Source organism: Leucopleurus acutus (assembly GCF_964270905.1).
Source record: "Leucopleurus acutus genome assembly, chromosome: 10".
NCBI lineage: Eukaryota > Metazoa > Chordata > Mammalia > Artiodactyla > Delphinidae > Leucopleurus > Leucopleurus acutus.
Window position 1 is genome coordinate 38114044 of NC_139153.1, and position 16568 is coordinate 38130611.

Here is a 16568-nt window from a genome sequence, read left to right on the forward strand (position 1 = left end):
AACTGAGGTTTCTGGCATCCATGTGGCAGTAATGTGAGTTTTTCCTCCTCCTTCCACAGGACAGGAAATCCCAGGGCAGGGGCAACCCACAGGGCTGGCAGCATGAGAACTGCTCCGCTTTTCTGGACAACTGACCTGGGACTCGTTTAAGAATGTCCCAAGGAGAGCTTGTTGAGAAGACTCTAAACAAGGGTGGGTGTGATCCAGGAACTGATGGTGACTTACATGGGAGTCACCCTGAGCTGTCCCTGAGCATCCAGCCACAGTCCCAGTCACCCTTGCAGAGGGGCGCCTGCCCAGAGGCCATGCCACTTGAGCCTGGGAGAGAGGGTCCGATGAGTTCCTCCACTCCTGCTTCATCATTCCCAACCCCCAGGTGAAGCTGCTCCAAACCTCCCAGCTTGTCACCTCCCTTCAGCCCAAGGGTCTCCAATGGCTCCCTGACGCCTCTAGAGCAGTGTCCGCACTCAGCCTGGCATTTATTATCCCACCCTAGGCAGGGCGCTTATGCCCCCCCCCCCCGCCCGCCCATCCCCAGCCGCACCCTGCATCCCCAGCCCACAGAGGCCGCAAGACCCCTCCCAGGGCCATGCCGTGCCCTCTTGGCTCTGACCTTCCAGAAGTCCCATCGAGTCCCAAGACCAAGCAAAGCCCCGACTCTCCTCTCACGACCTCCACAGCCCTGATTCTGTGACGACATCCTGGTCTTCACCCAGAAGAAGAGAAGGAGCCGGAGAGAGAAGTCACATCTCCAGCCAGAGAGCGGGGATTCCAGATCAAATGGGCCATGGCTCCCAACATTTCCACAGCTGCAGCCCCTCCCCATCCTCAGGGCACAGCCGGGAAATCCTCTGTGTGTGTCCAGCCTTCAGGCAGCCCCAGTCCAGGCAGAACGGGGAACAGCAGCAGCCAGCCAGGAGCCAGAGGTCTCAGACTCGAAGCCCCCTGGGCTCCCGCAGACCTGCACAGGGCAGAGATGGGGCCTGAAAGCCCCACCCTTCAGGCCTCCAGGCTCTCTATGCACTGGAAGCACTAACACTCCCCTCACCCAAAGGCCTCTGCAAAGGAAACTCAAGGAAGCCTAATCAAGAGCCATGGAGGCCCCAGGCACAGTCACTGATAAAGTCCTATTTAGGAACAAGCAAAAATGGAAAACAGCTCTGCAGCAGGTGAGAGCCACGAAGACCTGAGAGGGAACTCTGAGGCCAGGGAAGCTAGCAGATAGGGCGACTTCATGTGGGGGGCAGACAGTTAGGCTGAGAGGCTGGCTTGTGAGCCTCTATTTACTCATAAAAAGGGAGTTAAATGCAGTAAGGCACTTTCCAGCTCTGACCTTCCCAGGTTCTATCTATTCATCCATTCCAGCTCTCAAAGCCATGTCAGAACCACACCTGTGTTGATTTTCACTGCTTCAGGATCCACTCCCATCCTTGGAGGGCTGGGTTTGGCTGGTCCAGGAAGTCACACACAGAGGGGAGAAAGTGCAGAGGCCCAAGAGTTACCACTTTTCCCTCGAGGTAATTGTACTCTGAAGAGGAGACATCAGAAGCCCTGAAGCTGGAACCCGCAAGCTCTTCTAGGCCCCTCCAGTCCTGATGCCCTCCTCCTCTACCCCCCAATTTAGGGCCATCTCCAGGGAGCTTTCTTTTGTTCACAGCTCCATTACTATACTAACCTTGTATGACCTTGGGCAAATCAGCTGACCTCTGACCACCTTCCTTCCGGAGGGCAGAACCTGGGTACCTGTCTTTCTCCCAAACCTCTTCCCATCTACTGCCATCTTTGCCTACTCCAGGCACCCCTCCCAGCTTCAGGTGGGCAGGATTTATTCCGCAGAATTAGCTCTCTGAGAAAACCCACCTGACCATCAGAATAACAGAAGAAAGAAAACCTTCCGGGTCAGGCCCACTCATCCCTTGACAGTGCTCCCAACCCAGGCCCCTGGCCTGTATGACTCATGTGCTGGAGAGAGGAGGGCCTTGTCTCCTGCTGACTGAGATTATATTACAGTACATAGTCATTGCCGAGAATCTCTGCACACCCCGCACCCTAGGATCTCCCACCCGAGCACTCACATAATTCCAATAAGCTTGAACCCCATTTATAGGAGCTCACCAAGAGGAATTGATCCCCTCTCTCCTGGGCCCAGAGGGCAGAGCCCTAGCTCTACAGAATCTATCTCCAGAGGTGAGTTATATTTTATTGCATCTTCTCTGTGTGGAAATAGACACAGCTACTGGCTTTGCTGATGTTAAGAGCTCCAGCAAGCTTTGCATCCACAGTTTAATGAGTTCAATTTATCGTCAACGATTAGATATTAAAGCCATATCTGGGGAGTCAAGGGCCACGTAAGGGTTGATTCACATCTGGCCAAGCTGCCCTGAGCCCTAGGTTGGACCCTGTTCTGGGTGGTCAGTGGCAGAGCATATAGAAAGGCACTCCAAAAAGCCCAATTTCCTGGGGCCCCATAAGGCAGTCCACATACTCACTTCTGTCCGAGAGAGGCTGGAGCAGCACTCTCCAGGCATGTTGCACTCATTTTTTGCTCCTCAGATACTTGAAGGTCTTTTCAGCCCCAGGGCCTTTGCACTTGCTATTCCCTCCATCTGCGATACCCTTCCTCTTGTTCTTCTTACAGCAACTTCTTCTGGTCATTCTTCCTCAGCTGAATTCCCCTTCTCGGAAACCTTCCCTGACCTTCCTGTCCGTGTCTGTCACCCCACTTTGGCTATGGACTCTGTCATTAAAGAAGTTCTGTCTGCTTAGGTTGCCCCAGCCAATGGTCCAGGGAGGCTTGCCCATAGAAGACACTCTAGGTCAGCCCATCCCCTCATCTGGCTGGCGTGGTGACCAGCCCTGTGCCCCACATTCCTTGGATACCTTCACGACCCTGTGCGGAGTAGTTCTTCGGACCTGCCTTGGCTGCCTCCTCTGCCTCACTGTCTCCCCAGCAGCCCTGGCCAGCCCTGCTGCACAGCCCACTAGACCCTGGCCTGAAAGGGACGTTCAGAAAGAGAGGTCCCCAGGGCAGGTGGGCAGCCCACTCAGACAGGGGCCCTGACTGCAGCTTTTCCCGGGAAGACAGCCTCCTTTCTGAAGGCTTTCAGCCTCCACTCAATACTTCCCCATACACCGTCAAACCCTACAGTCTTTTGTGTGAAGCGACATTTTCTAGGACCTATGATATGCTGAGAGATCTTCAGGGCATCGTGCCTCACCTTTCACAGTCTCATGGTCCAGGGGGCAGGTGTCACTGTCCACATGTTCTAATGAGGAGATGGGCTCAGAGGAGTTAAGGGAGTTGTCCATGGTCACAGAGCAGAGCTGGAAGGGGCCCCAGGCTGTGTGACCCAGCTCAACTTCCATCTCAGCCACAGGGAAATGCCTTGACCTTAAACCATGCTGAGAGGTGCCTGGCACTCCCTACTCAGGTTTGGGGGCCAGAGAGCATGGGAGCCCCCCACCAAGGGCCCTTCCTCTGGCAGCCAGGGACATAGAATATCAGGGAAGGGTCATGCAGGGTTGGGATTCTTTGGGCAGGGAGAGCATTTCTGTTCGGGAGGGGATCTTAGAGCCCCATGCTCCCGGATTCAGACCCCCCGCCCTGCCACTCACCACATGGAGGAAACTGGGCACTTTATCCCCATGCTACTCAAGCCTCAGTGACTTCATCTGCGAGATGGGCATAATCCCTGCTTAGAAAGCTATTGCAAGGACAGAAAAGTGAAGGAGGTCACGTATGAGACATCCTGGCACACTCTAGATGCTCAAAACATGGGCTCCAGTGTGTAACTGGAGCAGGCCAGACCCAGAGCTGGGTAGCCCAGCCCCTCACTCACTGGGCCTTTCTTTGGTGGGGACACATGGCCCATGAGTCGAGGTCCCATCAACTGGAAGTGAGGCTGCACTAGGGAGGTTCACCACACTGGGGGGCTACTCCAGAGGGCAGCTGAAGGGCCTACCTTGCTCTGCACAGAGGATCTCTTCCAGGTCTGATGGTGGATCGGCTTGCTGGTCTCTCTGGCTTGATGTGAACACAGCTGAAGGCTGGGAGTGGATCTGGGGGCATAATCTACTTTATCCACACAGCCGCTGCATCAGGGGCAGGTATTTGGGGATGAGGCAGGCTCCCCAGTGCCTCCCCGATACCTCCTCATCCCCATCACCTCCTCTTTGTCCCAACTTCCTCTCAAACCCCCACCAGAAAGAGCAAAACAACCCTGCCTAAGAGAGCCACGATCACCCCATCATCTCTGCTCTCCTTATTAGCACTTGTTGCAGCCCATCAGACCGTGCAGGTGGCTCTTCTCTGCCTGTCCGCATGAAGTCTGAACCTTTGAGGACAGTGGGAGAAAGGACAATCTTGAAGCCATTTTTTCATATCAGAGCCCAGCCATGGACCCCAGCAAGTACTTAGTCATGCTGAGTCTCGGTTTCCCATCTGTAAAATGGGATCATACTGCACGATTTGAGATAAATGTTAAGCGTCTAGTTCAATGGTCCATAAACTTTTTTAAAGCACATAAACTCTTGTTCAAATTAAATCTCAGGAGAAAATCCAGTACACAAAATAGCTTTGTTGGAAGCAGAGGCCACATCCTGAGGGTACAGGGAGTCCAGTGTGAAAAGATCCAACTCTGGAGCCACCTGAAAAGGCCATACCAGCAAGAGGAGGTGGATAGATAGTTTGACAAACCAGCATCAAGAGCCGGGTGTATCTCTAGGGGAGGCAGATGTGGATATGGGGAGGAGGGAATGCATCCTCCACACATGAGATTGGCCTGGGAGCACTAAGAGAGAGAAGCTGCCACCAGGTACCCACTGTCTCACCCCTAAAGTCCCCACCCTGACTACCTACAGGAGATGGGATGAGGAAATGAGCAACCTCCTGCCTCTCACCGGTTAAACAGACTTGTTCTCCATTCTTCACATCCCATTCCTGCCTCCTCGCCTTGCCTCCCCCATACCTGTCAGCTGGAATGCGCTTTTCCCAAATCTTTGTCTATCCAAATTTGCCCTCCAAATTCACGTGTCACCACCTCTTGGAAGCCCTCTATGATTGTCCCCAGCCAAAAGTAGCATCCCTTCCTCTGACCTCCTCCAGCTAAGAGTCTGAGGGCTCAGTTTCTCCATCTGTGAGATGGGACTGTGAGGACTAAGTGAGATGATCCAGGTAAAGCCCCCACATAGTCCTGGCGTACAATAGGCACTCAGTAAATGGCAGCTGTTCATTATGATGTTGTGGTCTCCCCCTCCACCTAGGCAGAACCACAGCTGCCTCAGGGTCTGGCACACAGTAGGCATCTACTGAATACTCACCAGGTGACCAGCAGGTGGCCCCACACCCCAACTAACCTGTCCTGACCAGCTCCTCTGAATCCCAGGAAACTGGTTCCCTTGAGTCACTGGTTGCCTTCTCCTGGTCAGGGGAAACAGAGAGAGGGCAGAACTGGCAGAGTCCTGGTAGTGTCTGGTAGCAGACACTTGCGTTGCATTGGTGACCAAGGTTTTGTGGCTTGGCCACCCCTCCCCTCTTCCACTGCAGTCCTGCCCCACCCTTGTGAGAATTACTCCCATTTAAGAGGTAAGAAAACTGAGGCCCAGCAAAGTGCATTACCTGCCTGAGACCATAGAGCATTCTCATAATCCACCAACTAGTGGCAGCATGTCTACCAAGGGTGCAGGGAGGATCTGGCCCGGATTAATAAATGTCTCATTTTACTGATAGGGAACCTCAAAAGGTGGAATAGCTTTGCCCAAGGCTTCATGTAAACCAGAGCTGAGATCTCCTGGCTCCAAACTAAATAAGCCCACCCCACTCCACACACAGGGTGGGAGGTGGGATTCCCAGATCCTTCCTTGCCTGCTGGCCTCAATTCCAAGGGGTGAACATGCTGGCTGTCCAGAGGAACAAAGGGGAGAATTTTATCCAGCTGGGTTTGGGGGCAGCTGTAAGAACCCACTAGGGATTCTAAGGCTCAGCCCAAGACAGCCAGGTTCGGAGACAGCTACCCGGGACCTGTGCCCCCTCCCCATGCCTGCCAGAGAGAGAGAGAGAGTTTCAAGCAGCCCTGGAAGCATCGAGACCCCTGCAGAGGTTGCGGCGAGCTGCATTTGGAGGCTCAATTCCGCCGCTGCAGTGGAGGGGCTGAATCGAGGGCGCAGAGGGGCTGGTGTGGAATAGCAATGAGCCAGGCCGCTGAAAGCCGGCCAGCACCAGGTTTGTAAGACAGAGAACGCTGCTGTCAGCTGGGTCAGGGGGAGCATCACTGGGAAGAAACGTCTCTCTCTCTCTCTCTCTCTCTCTCTCTCTCTCTCTCTCACACACACACACACACACACACACACGTGCACTCACACGCACACACATGTGAATACACTTCTTATGGATTCTTTATTGAAAGCACCTCGGGAAACCACATGAAGCCCGGGCAAATGCATGTGTCTGAATAGGACGATGTGAACATGTGGCCCCTTGGTTTCTTAGCTCACCTGATACCAGCTAATTGTCAGGATTTGCTACCATTTCACAGACAGCCACATTGAGGCCCAAAGAGTGTGATCTGGCCAGGCATCCAGCCTCCCAACCCTGGCTTGTGAGAGTTGTACCTGATGCCAGAGATCAGGGGGCCAGGCCCCGGGCTAGGTGTTGCTGGGCCAGCCTCCTCAGGCACTCTTGGAAGTGGCCACACAGATGTGGGAGATCCACGGGCAATCCTTCCATCCTCTCCTCTGCTAATTACCTCTGCTGCACCCCTCCCCACCTAGTCATAGGAGGGGGCATGCCCCCACCAACAGCAATGGGCCAAATATATGGCCAATAAGAAACCTGGGAATGGCATGCAGACAGCTGAGCAGATGCCTCCCTGCTAGGACTATTGAAGCTCTGGTCTTGCATGTGGAGAAGGCAGTACAGAAGGAAGATCAAGGCCAGCCCCCGAGAGAAGCACAGACAGGCAAAGTTGAGGGGCGCACAGAGTCTCTCTGTCCCTAAGGTCCTGGTCCTGCGATTCTGCCTTCAGCCTTGCAACCTACCAGGCACCCTCCCCAGCCACTGAGGCATAAATTACCTCTTTGGCTTAAACTGCACAATGACACCTCCTTCGCAAGCCACGTCTTTCCTTCACAGAAAATATCAAGTCCATGATTCAACATGTATTTGTGTGATATTTTGTCCTTCTCCCTCATGTGTGTAAACTCCCCGAGGTGAGACTCTATCCTCAGCTTCCACTGCTGCCTTCCTTGCACCCAGCACAGGGTCTCCGGGAGTGGGCACTAAGTAGCCAAGTGAAGGAGTCCATCTGCACCTCTGCAGCTTTGTGACTAGACAGACTTTACCTGCCTCTGCAGCTGGCGAGCGTTTCACTGGGCAGAGTACATGACAAGCGTTGGTCTGAACCACAGGCTCTGTGAGGCCCCCAGAATTCATTTGGGGACCTCAGGGGTCCTTCAGAAGGGTGGGCCACCCCTTCAAGGATGAAGCCCAGGGCTGGAACCAAGGTCCAGGAAGCCCATATGATGCTGTTCTGGAGAGCAGGTCCTTGGGAGTGAGAGCCCATGGGTGGAGAAAGCCTGATTTTCTGGGTGGAAAGTCCCAGAGGTAGATTGGGGGCTGGGCTGCTTTTCCCTTGAGCAATTTCAGGTACTTCTCTCCTTCCTGACAGCTAAGGATGCTGGGGTGGCAAACGGGTGCTGGACACGAGCCACGCACCAGGCACCCCACTAAGTACTTTACACATCATCTGTCCAATCCCCCAGATGTCTCCCCAGAGTGGACATCATCAACCCCAATACACAGGTGAGGAAATCAAGGCGGGAAAGTGGGGAGACTTGTCCAAGGTCACCAGGCTAGGAAGCAGCACTCAGCTCAGGTGGCTTGCCTGTCCCTGCCTTCTAACATCTCCCACCCTCCCCGACACCCTGAGGGGAAGGGAGGTGGGGGGAGGAGTGCTGCAGGTGTCAGATGAGCTCTTGGGAAATGGAGAGGACAGGAGCTGGGGGAATATGTCAGTCAGGGTCCCCCTCGAGGCTGCCCGCAAGGGCTCCCGAGGGCTGAGGGTGCTCCTTCGCTGGAGTAGTCAAAAGAGTCTCCAGCGTCCCGCCCCCTCCCCTCCCCGACATCCTCGCTGCCAAATGAAATCTGGCAGCTTCTGAAAATAGCTCAGCGCTGCAGCAGGCGCTCTGCCCGCCCTTCAGCAGGCTGGCACACAGCTGGGGGTGGCCACTGTGGGCAGACGCTGGCACACACCAAGCTGGGGGTGGGTGTCACACACGTAGCGCACCGGGCAGCACAGAGCTGGGGGCACGGGGCAGCTGCCATCCCTTAGCTCCCATGACCTTCCCATGCCTGGTGAGGCCAGGGTGGACCTGGAGTCAGTCTGGCATGTTTACCAGGCCTGAGGCACCCTGTCCAGCAGCAGTGAAATCACTAGTAGGTGTGAGGACATGCCCTTAGGCCACTTTTGTCCACTCATATAGAGAAAGAGAAACTCAGAAACAAGGGGAAAATGTCAAAATGTTGTTTACTAATATCTGGATGTAAAACCCAGCAGTGTTTTACAAAAAGTGTGACCACCCTATTTGACGTGGTCTAGGATTTCCCTGCCCGTGAGAGAAGTGTAAGGAACCAGCAAACAGGCCGGGGGTCAGGCACTTGCCAGGCCCATATCAGGGGTTCAGCACCCTGAGGCTGCCTGGGCAGTGTGGGGCTGGGTGAGCCTGGACCAGCAAGGAAGGGGCACTCTCTGCTCTGATTCTGCCAAAGCCAGGACCAGACACTCTAAGCGTCACACAGCAGCCCTCCGCTGCCTCGGGTCTGACCCTGATTAACGGGGAGCCCTTGGCCCTGCCCCAAGCTATCCACTCTCGGAAAAGTGCACCAAGAGACAACCCCTGCCATCAATCAAGACAGAGTAGAGGATGAACAGTTAAGGAAAGGCTTTCCTGCCTGGGATCTGGTGAGCAGGTAAGGGCAGGGTAACTGTTTTAGCTTTTGTCACAGTGACATTTCCAAAGTAAAAAAAAAGGGTTAAAAATACCTCCCACTCGCAGTGGGACGAGAGGCTACTCTTTGGGTGGGGGGTAGTAACAGGATGCTGGGCCCATGGACTCTGTGCAAGGAGAACTCCAAGGACCCTGTGGGATGGGGCTGCAGCAAGACAGGGCTGGACCACCCAGAGAGCCAGGCAGACTGACCCTGCAGCCTCAGGGAGACCAAAGAGGGGTGAGCCTGAGAGAGGCATGCAGCGTGAGGGAGAGCAGCCTCCCCAAGAAGGCATGCAGACCCTCGTTTGCCCCTCTCCCTCCCTTGCTCACTCACTCAGCATTCAGAGACAGCAACTCTGTCCCTGGTCACCATGACAACCAGTGGCCGGATGCCTTTCCCAAGGCCAGGCCCATCTGCCCACCCTCCAGGGAGCTGTTTCCACAGAAGAAGGGATGCCCAGCCACAACTCCCAGTGGCCTAGAAGTCTAAGGCCATGCCCAGGGCAGGACAAAGTCACAGTTCATTCAGGCCACTCTGGTCAAAGGCACTGCAGCTGCAGCAGGTGGCTCCCTAGCCCCCAGGTTTTGGCCCTTGTCTAGGGCCTGAACCTGGGCTGGAATTCTGAAGGATCAGGGTCACGTCCCCCCATCCTGAAGTTCCAAGTGACAAATTAAAACATAACAAAAATAATCCTTTTGTTAAAAACCATGAGCCCGGGCCCTCTGGGTCAGGGCCTCAGGCCCCTCCAGTGTGTCCTCCAGGCTGAGGCCCAGCTCCCCCACAGCCGCATGAGCTACTGATTGTTGCAGCCCTGAGAGGCCGAGGAGCTTCCTGCCTGCTTCTTCCTCCGCTTGTTGAGGAGCCGGTTGTTAGAGGTCTGCAGGTCCTTGATCTTCACCTGGTCATAGTCCACCCGCATGGTTGCCAGGGCACTGGTCATTTCCTCCTGGGGACAGATGTGGGGGGAGGGCAGGTACACTGACCTCAAGAGACATCACCTCCTGCCTGAGTAGCCCCTTAATAATATCAGTGATGGCAGTGACCATCTATGCTGCCCGAGAGCCCCCTGTGTAGCCAGCACTGGGCCCATCCCTTTGCCTCATATGAGCTTCACTCTAGTCCATTGTGGTAGACACTGGGCTTATCCAAAAAGGCACAGAAAGTATAGTGACTCCCTGGGACCATACCAAGGGTAAGTAGGACAGGGACTTGGACCAATGTCACCTGCTCAGAACCACAAGGCCTGCAGGGGACGCCGTCTTGCTGTGCACCCAGGGCACCAGCGCCTGAAGACTGTGCCCTGGTTGCCCCAGGCTCTGAGCTGCTGCCCCATAGGCTCAAACCTGGCCTCCTCTAAGTCTAAAAGCAGGCTGACCACCCTCCCAAATGTTGCAAATCATAGGAGGGATTATGGCCAAAGCTTGTTCGGTTTGACCCCAAAGCCCCCCTTCACCGAGGGCGTGAGCCAGGAGCACCACCCTGAATGGGGTAGCGCAGCCCAGTGCTCCAAGTGCCACGGTCAGACCACGGCTGCAGTCACTGACATAAGGCGAGAGGGGACCGAAGACCCAGGTTCTGGGTGGTCACCACCGTGGAGTCCCTTTTTCCAAAACCCTGCTACTTGCAGGGAGGCTGAGGGAGAGTCCACCCACCTTGACTTCATCCCAGTGGTCTTTGTCCTCCTGCAGCACTCGGGCTGTGTGGAGTGGAGTCTGTGGCACCACCATCGATTGCTGGAAGGAGCCCCAGGCCCGTGGATCAGACCCTGCGGGCACCCGGGACAACACTGGCTGCCCCACCCCACCCCCTTTCTTCCAGTCTCAGATGGGGAAACGGAGACTCAGGGAGGTGAAGGAGCCTGACATGAGTGGTGGCAAAGGCAGGTTATAGGTGGGGCACTACCACACATCTGTGGCCCACGTCAGGGACTCCGGAGCCATCACTCTTCTGGCAGCCCTGCTCAAGCTCATCACCCTGCCCACCATAGAACGAGGTGGCACTCACGTTGATCCAGGGATGGTTCATGAATTGTGTGATGGTCAGCCGCTCTGTGGGGTCTGTCTTCAGCAGGAGGCGGATCAGCTGCTTGGCTAGTGATGAGAGGGGAGTGGTGAGGCTGCGAAGTTCCTCAGAGCCAGTCCCCCCCTCCCAGAGACCACCAGCTCTGCACACGCTCCCAAATTCCTAACCCACAGAAACAGTGAGCTAATAACCGTTCCTTGTTTTAAGGCATTAAGTGTTTGGGGTAATTTGTTAGGCAGCAATAGATAATTGATATGAGGCAGACTTGTTTGTGGTCTCCAAAGGGAAAATATGAACAGGAGTTAGAGGAAGTTTTGAGGAGGCAGGTTTTGAGCCCATTCGGCAGATATAGAAACTGAGGTTCAAAAAGGTTAGGTGACTTGCCTAGGACCACAAAGCTGGGATGCTGGGGAAGCTAGGATCTGAATACAGGTCGGTTTGACACCAAAGTGTGCTCTCCCAGAAGGAAGGCTTATGGGGTCCAGTGGAGCAAGATGGGGCAGAGATTCACTCACCATCCTCAGAGACCTCTGACCACTCAGGATTGGGGAAGCCATACTGGCCCAGGCGGATCCTCCTCTTCATCCCCGGGGAGATGGCCTGGCCCGTGTTGGAGTAGAAGGGCGGGAAGCCGCATAGGCTAGGGGAGGGCAGAGGTCATTCGGCACAGGTGTGGGGGAAGCGCCAGGGTGGACCCATTCTCCTCCCCCAAGACCCTGACTGGGGAGACGGGCAGCCAGACACCAAGGCAATAATACCAGCCCTCAGAACTCTGGTGTTCATCCCAGGACCACCATCTGCCCTTGGCATGGGGAGGTCTTCAGGGAGCCTGAAGAAGAGGTGTCCCATGACCAGAAGGGAAGGGCAGCCTCCTTGAAGAGCGACCTGCTCAAGCCCCTCACCAAGGATGGCGGGGACAGAAGTGGTTCTGAGGGTACACGGGGTTGCAGGAGATGGATGGTACTCACAGGATGTACATGATGACGCCCAGGGACCACATATCACATGACTTGTCATACTTCTCTGGACCCAGGACCTCAGGAGCTACCAGGGCAGAGAGCACAGGAAGGGCCTCAGTCCCAAGGGTCCTCAAGCCCAGGCAGGAGCCTAAATCCTGGACAAGGTGGAGAGCAGGTGCCCAAGCTGGGGGATGGGGCAGAGCAGATTGGCGTCTGGCACCTTCTGGGAAGGCGGCATGTGTGTGAAGTTGCGGGAGGAAAAGCAGCTCCCAGATAAAATAATCCCAATTTAGACTGGGCTGTAAGAAATGATAGCCTCCTAGCTACTTTGGGCCATCTCAGTCTTGGTGTGGGAGGAGAGGGAGAGGAGGGCAGTCTGGGGTTTGATGGGGTCCTGCCGTAGGTGAGAGGGCCTCAGCCCACCAGCTGCCCTGTGTCCCTTGCCTCCTGAATGTACAGCCGAGGTCATGGGTAAGGAGGGGCCACGGCCAGGGCTCTGGGTTCCACTGTCAGCCTGGCTACCATCCCATGGGGCCTTGGTCTTCCCATCTGTTCAATGAGATGGGTAGGCCGGAAGATTTCTAAGTCAAAATACTGCAAAACATGTTCTGGTAAACAGAGTGCCATTCCAGCTGTCTCAGGGGGCTTCCCACCCCTTAAACAGCTCTTGGAAGGCTTATCCTGAGGGAGAAGAGCTCTCTGTAAAACGAGTCATCACCCCACTCTCTGGGAAGGGGCACTTTCAGCAGGGGCTCCTCCAGATCTGGGGGCTGCCCGCTCACAGAGGAGCAGGGAGCTTTTCCAGGAAGCATGGGTATGTGTACAACCCCGGGTCCCATCCATGCCCTCACCTAAGGGACCCTCTCCCACAAGGCAGGTGGCTGGTACCCTGCATCCCTCTAATGTAGGAGGAAATGCCTGCCCACTTTCTGAATATGACTCTCAGGAAGATAAAAACCAGAGAAAAACAACCACAGTTGGGCTCCATCCCAAGCTGATGGCAGCCTTTTATCACGTATATATTTAGAGCCGCTGTGATGTCATTCAGCTCACAGGCCACAGCCAGAATTTTCCTGGATCTATTTTCAAAAGCAGAAGCTGAAGTTTGGGAGAATATTTTTGCAACCTCCGGCCCCCCAGTCACCGCCTCCTCGCAGACAGAATCCTCCCCTCCCTCCTCACTGGGCTTTAACCCTTTGGCTTCTGCACCCCACTGGCTGCCCCATACCACAGCAGGGTGAGGCGGGTGTGGTAAAGAGGTACAAACCATATCCCAAGGACTCACCCACATAATAGGGAGTGTAGCAGGGAGTCTGCAGGGCATTTTGGGTGGTCTCCTTGGCAAAGCCAAAGTCAGTGAGCTTGAGTACCCCATCTTTCTCCTTGGACGTGTAGAGCAGGTTTTCAGGCTGGGCCAGGAAGAGAAAACATTAGTCTGGAGTTAGGCACCAGGTGGGGGCAGAATCTTCCCTCATCCAGATTGATGCAGGAGGAGCCAGGTCCATCTCACTAAAAAGACCTGGGCCTTGGCAAACAACAACACGGGCCAAATATGGAGGAGACTAATGTGGCTGAGAGGTGACACCTCATCTCACAGAGGGGAAACTGAGGCAGTTGTTCAACCAAGGCTGCAGATAACCGAGTGCCACGGAGAGCCCAGGGGCAGGAAATTCTGAGCTTGAGTTGGTGATGCTGCCTTGAGATGCCAAAATGAGGGTTCCGGGGGAAGGTGGGCTGCAAGCGAGCCAGTGCTGCCAAGCACACAGCCTGTACCCAGCCCAGAACGAGCCTGCAGGACAGCCCCCCTGAGGTTGCTCCGGGAGCTAAGACCCCAGGACCTGCACAGAGGCCATCTTTCCTGGTTGCAGAGCACAGAGAGTCTGAGGGATGAAGGCAGTGGGGAATCTGCATGGAGGAGGCAGCCCTGAAGCTGGTTTTTAATGAATGTGTAGGACCTAGGCCCATGGACAGGAGCGGCAGAGCTGGGGTAGAAGGATGGGTGTTAGATGGAGTTCCAGTTTGGAGCCAGTGAAAGCTATTTCTCAGGTCCTGTTTGAGATGATGCAACCTTGGACTGGGATTAAAAACAGGGAAGCAGTTTTGATCTATACAAAGGAATCTTCTCAGCAGAAGGCTTTTCTCCCCTTGGGAGAAAAAAAGGAAGCCAGGGCCAAAATAAAGCAATGGTTTATTTTGCAAAATAAAGCAAAGGTGAGACTGTTGCGGCTCCCCGTGTATCCAAAATCAAAGAATAACTCTATGGGTTGGCAGTAGTCAGCCAGAGGAAGAACCTGATGCAGCAGCTGGGCCCTCAGGTCTCCTCTGCCCAGTCTTAGGAGGAAATAAGCCTGGGGGTGTCATGCTCTAAGTGTGGGCCTGAGGGCCCAGGAGTTGCAGATTCTACTCTGATGGTGGCTGGCACATGCAAGTGTGTGCATGTGTGTATGTAAGGCTGCCTCGGTTTGCATTTCATCCATCTGATCTTGATCACCTGTAAGAGTCAGTCCTCCCTGGATAGGAAGTTTGGAGAGAACATCTCTCGAGCCCATCCACTGGAAGGGCAAGCAGGTCCAGCAACTGGGATTACCTCTGCTCCTTCATCCAGTGCCCAGCACATGGCTTCTTTCCCCTAAAATGTTGACATTAGAGGGCTCCACCTATGGAAACTATGGCTGTTACTTCACCGAAGCCCCAACATTGTAAGGCAGCCCCTTCCTGAGGCCTGGCATATTGTCACCACAAAATCCTTGCTGAATGAACAAATGAATGCATGAATCCCAGGGCAGCAACTGCACAGCCTTGAGCAAGACAATCTCTCTCTGAGCCTCGGTTTCCTCATCTGTCAAATGGGTAATGGCACCCATCTCACAGGGCTGGGTGAGGATTAAACGAGATGCTTATCAGGACTACTGGCTTGAAGTAGGCATTCAATTATTCTTATGGCTATTGGGATTATACAGTGTTTGAAGGAAACAAGGAGACCCATCTGGCTAGAGCAGAATGAATATGCTGGAACCATGGGAGAAAAGGCTGAGAAGAGCAGTCTTGGCCAGGGGGAAGAGGCCTTGAATGCCAACCAAGGAACGTGGCCTCCATCTAGTGGATGCTGGGACCATTGAGGGTTGTGGCTGGTACTCTTTTCCCCGGTCTCCGAACCTGGATCCTGGAGCCTCACCTTGACATCTCGGTGGGCAATGTTCCAGCTGTGCAGAAACTGGATAGCGGTGCCAATATCCCGCATGATCTCTGCAGCTTCTGCAGACAGAGACAGAGGAGAGGGTCACTGATGTCAGTCAAGGGTCAGGCAGCCTAGGGGGCCCCACCCATCATCCCTCCTGGGAAAGCACAAGGTGGTGCACTCCTCCCACCCAGGGCCCCCATCCCATACCCACACCCTGGTCACCCTAGTTTCCTTTGGGGATGGCCTCATCTCATTTGGGGCTCTTTCAGCGGGCCTGGGCTACCCCTCCCCAGCTCAACTGTTGGTTGGCACCAAGAGGCATGGAGTCCTCCATCCCAAGGCCATGGAGAGCCCATCTCTGGCAAAGTGTCACAGACTCACAGAACCCCTTGGGAGATAAACACTCTGTCCCACCCTCTCTTATTCAGCTGGGGAAACTGAGGCACAGAGAGGGGCAGGGCCTTGCCCAGCATCACACAGAAACTCTGTGTGAGCCATCTCAGCCCAAATCCCCAGTGCAGCTGCACGTACACACCTCTCTCAGTGAAAGCTTGGTCGCCACGCTCCTGAATCCTGCTGAACAACTCACCGCCTTCCATGCTATTAGAGAAAGTGGGCAGGGAGGTGGAGAATCAGGCATCAACCTGCCCCCACCCCAAGTCATGGGCTCAGGCCTCCAGCCCTGCTGCTCTTCTCCTGGGGAACGGTCACCTTCAGCCTCCCTGTGCCTTGCAGAGCCTGGTGAATGGTGGGCTGTTGGCTTGGGTGGGTTGAACTCAACTCTTAGAACTAGGGGAGGATCTTAACCAGGGAGCACCTGTGTTCCCAGGGGCACTGACCCTACCTGGCAGCCCCACCCTCATCCAGGTTTCCCCAAGTGAGGAAGGAGATGTCAGTTATCATCATCATGGCCACTGTTTTCTGAGCACCTACTGTGTGCTGCGCCCTGGGCAAACCCTTTGTGTGCACTGCTGTGTAATCCTGGGCTGGTCCCTTCATCTCTCAGTGCCTCACCTTCCTCTTCTGTAAAACAGGGATTATAGCACCAACCTCACAGAGTTGTGAACACTGATTCAGCAATACACATAGAGCACTTAGAATGAACAGGGTGAATGCTACATCAAGATCTCCCTCCACATTTTACATGGGAGTTACAGCGATTCAGAGAGGTTAGCAGTTGCCCAAGGTCACACAGCTAGTGGGTGGCAGAGCCAGGATCTGAACCCCAAATCTGACTCAAGAGCTGCTACACTGAGGGGTGAGGGGGAACTTTAAAGGCAGACAGGGAGGAGCTGGAGGCCAAGACACAGGGCCCAGGGTCTGAGGAAGGTTAGGGTTGAGCCACAGTGCTCGTGGAAGAAGCCCAGGGTGGAGAAAGCCGCTGGCTCCTGGATCTAGGCCCTGATCACCCAGCACCTGG

At 54.8% G+C, this 16568-nt stretch overlaps 1 protein-coding gene across 3 annotated transcripts in view; it reads right to left on the minus strand.

The window, feature by feature from the left end:
* Nucleotides 1–8825: 8825 nt before the first annotated feature.
* Nucleotides 8826–16568, minus strand: part of MAPKAPK3 (MAPK activated protein kinase 3) — a 37713-nt gene continuing 29970 nt past the window's right edge. For all 3 annotated transcript variants that reach the window (XM_082847675.1, XM_082847676.1, XM_082847677.1), the window contains 8 exons: nucleotides 15684–15748; nucleotides 15143–15222; nucleotides 13253–13376; nucleotides 11977–12052; nucleotides 11524–11648; nucleotides 10991–11076; nucleotides 10639–10719; nucleotides 8826–9932 (listed from right to left, as the gene is read on the minus strand). In XM_082847675.1, the coding sequence (XP_082703801.1) occupies nucleotides 9780–9932; nucleotides 10639–10719; nucleotides 10991–11076; nucleotides 11524–11648; nucleotides 11977–12052; nucleotides 13253–13376; nucleotides 15143–15222; nucleotides 15684–15748 (790 nt within the window). In that variant the 3' untranslated portion in view covers nucleotides 8826–9779. The remainder of the gene's footprint in view (nucleotides 9933–10638; nucleotides 10720–10990; nucleotides 11077–11523; nucleotides 11649–11976; nucleotides 12053–13252; nucleotides 13377–15142; nucleotides 15223–15683; nucleotides 15749–16568) is intronic.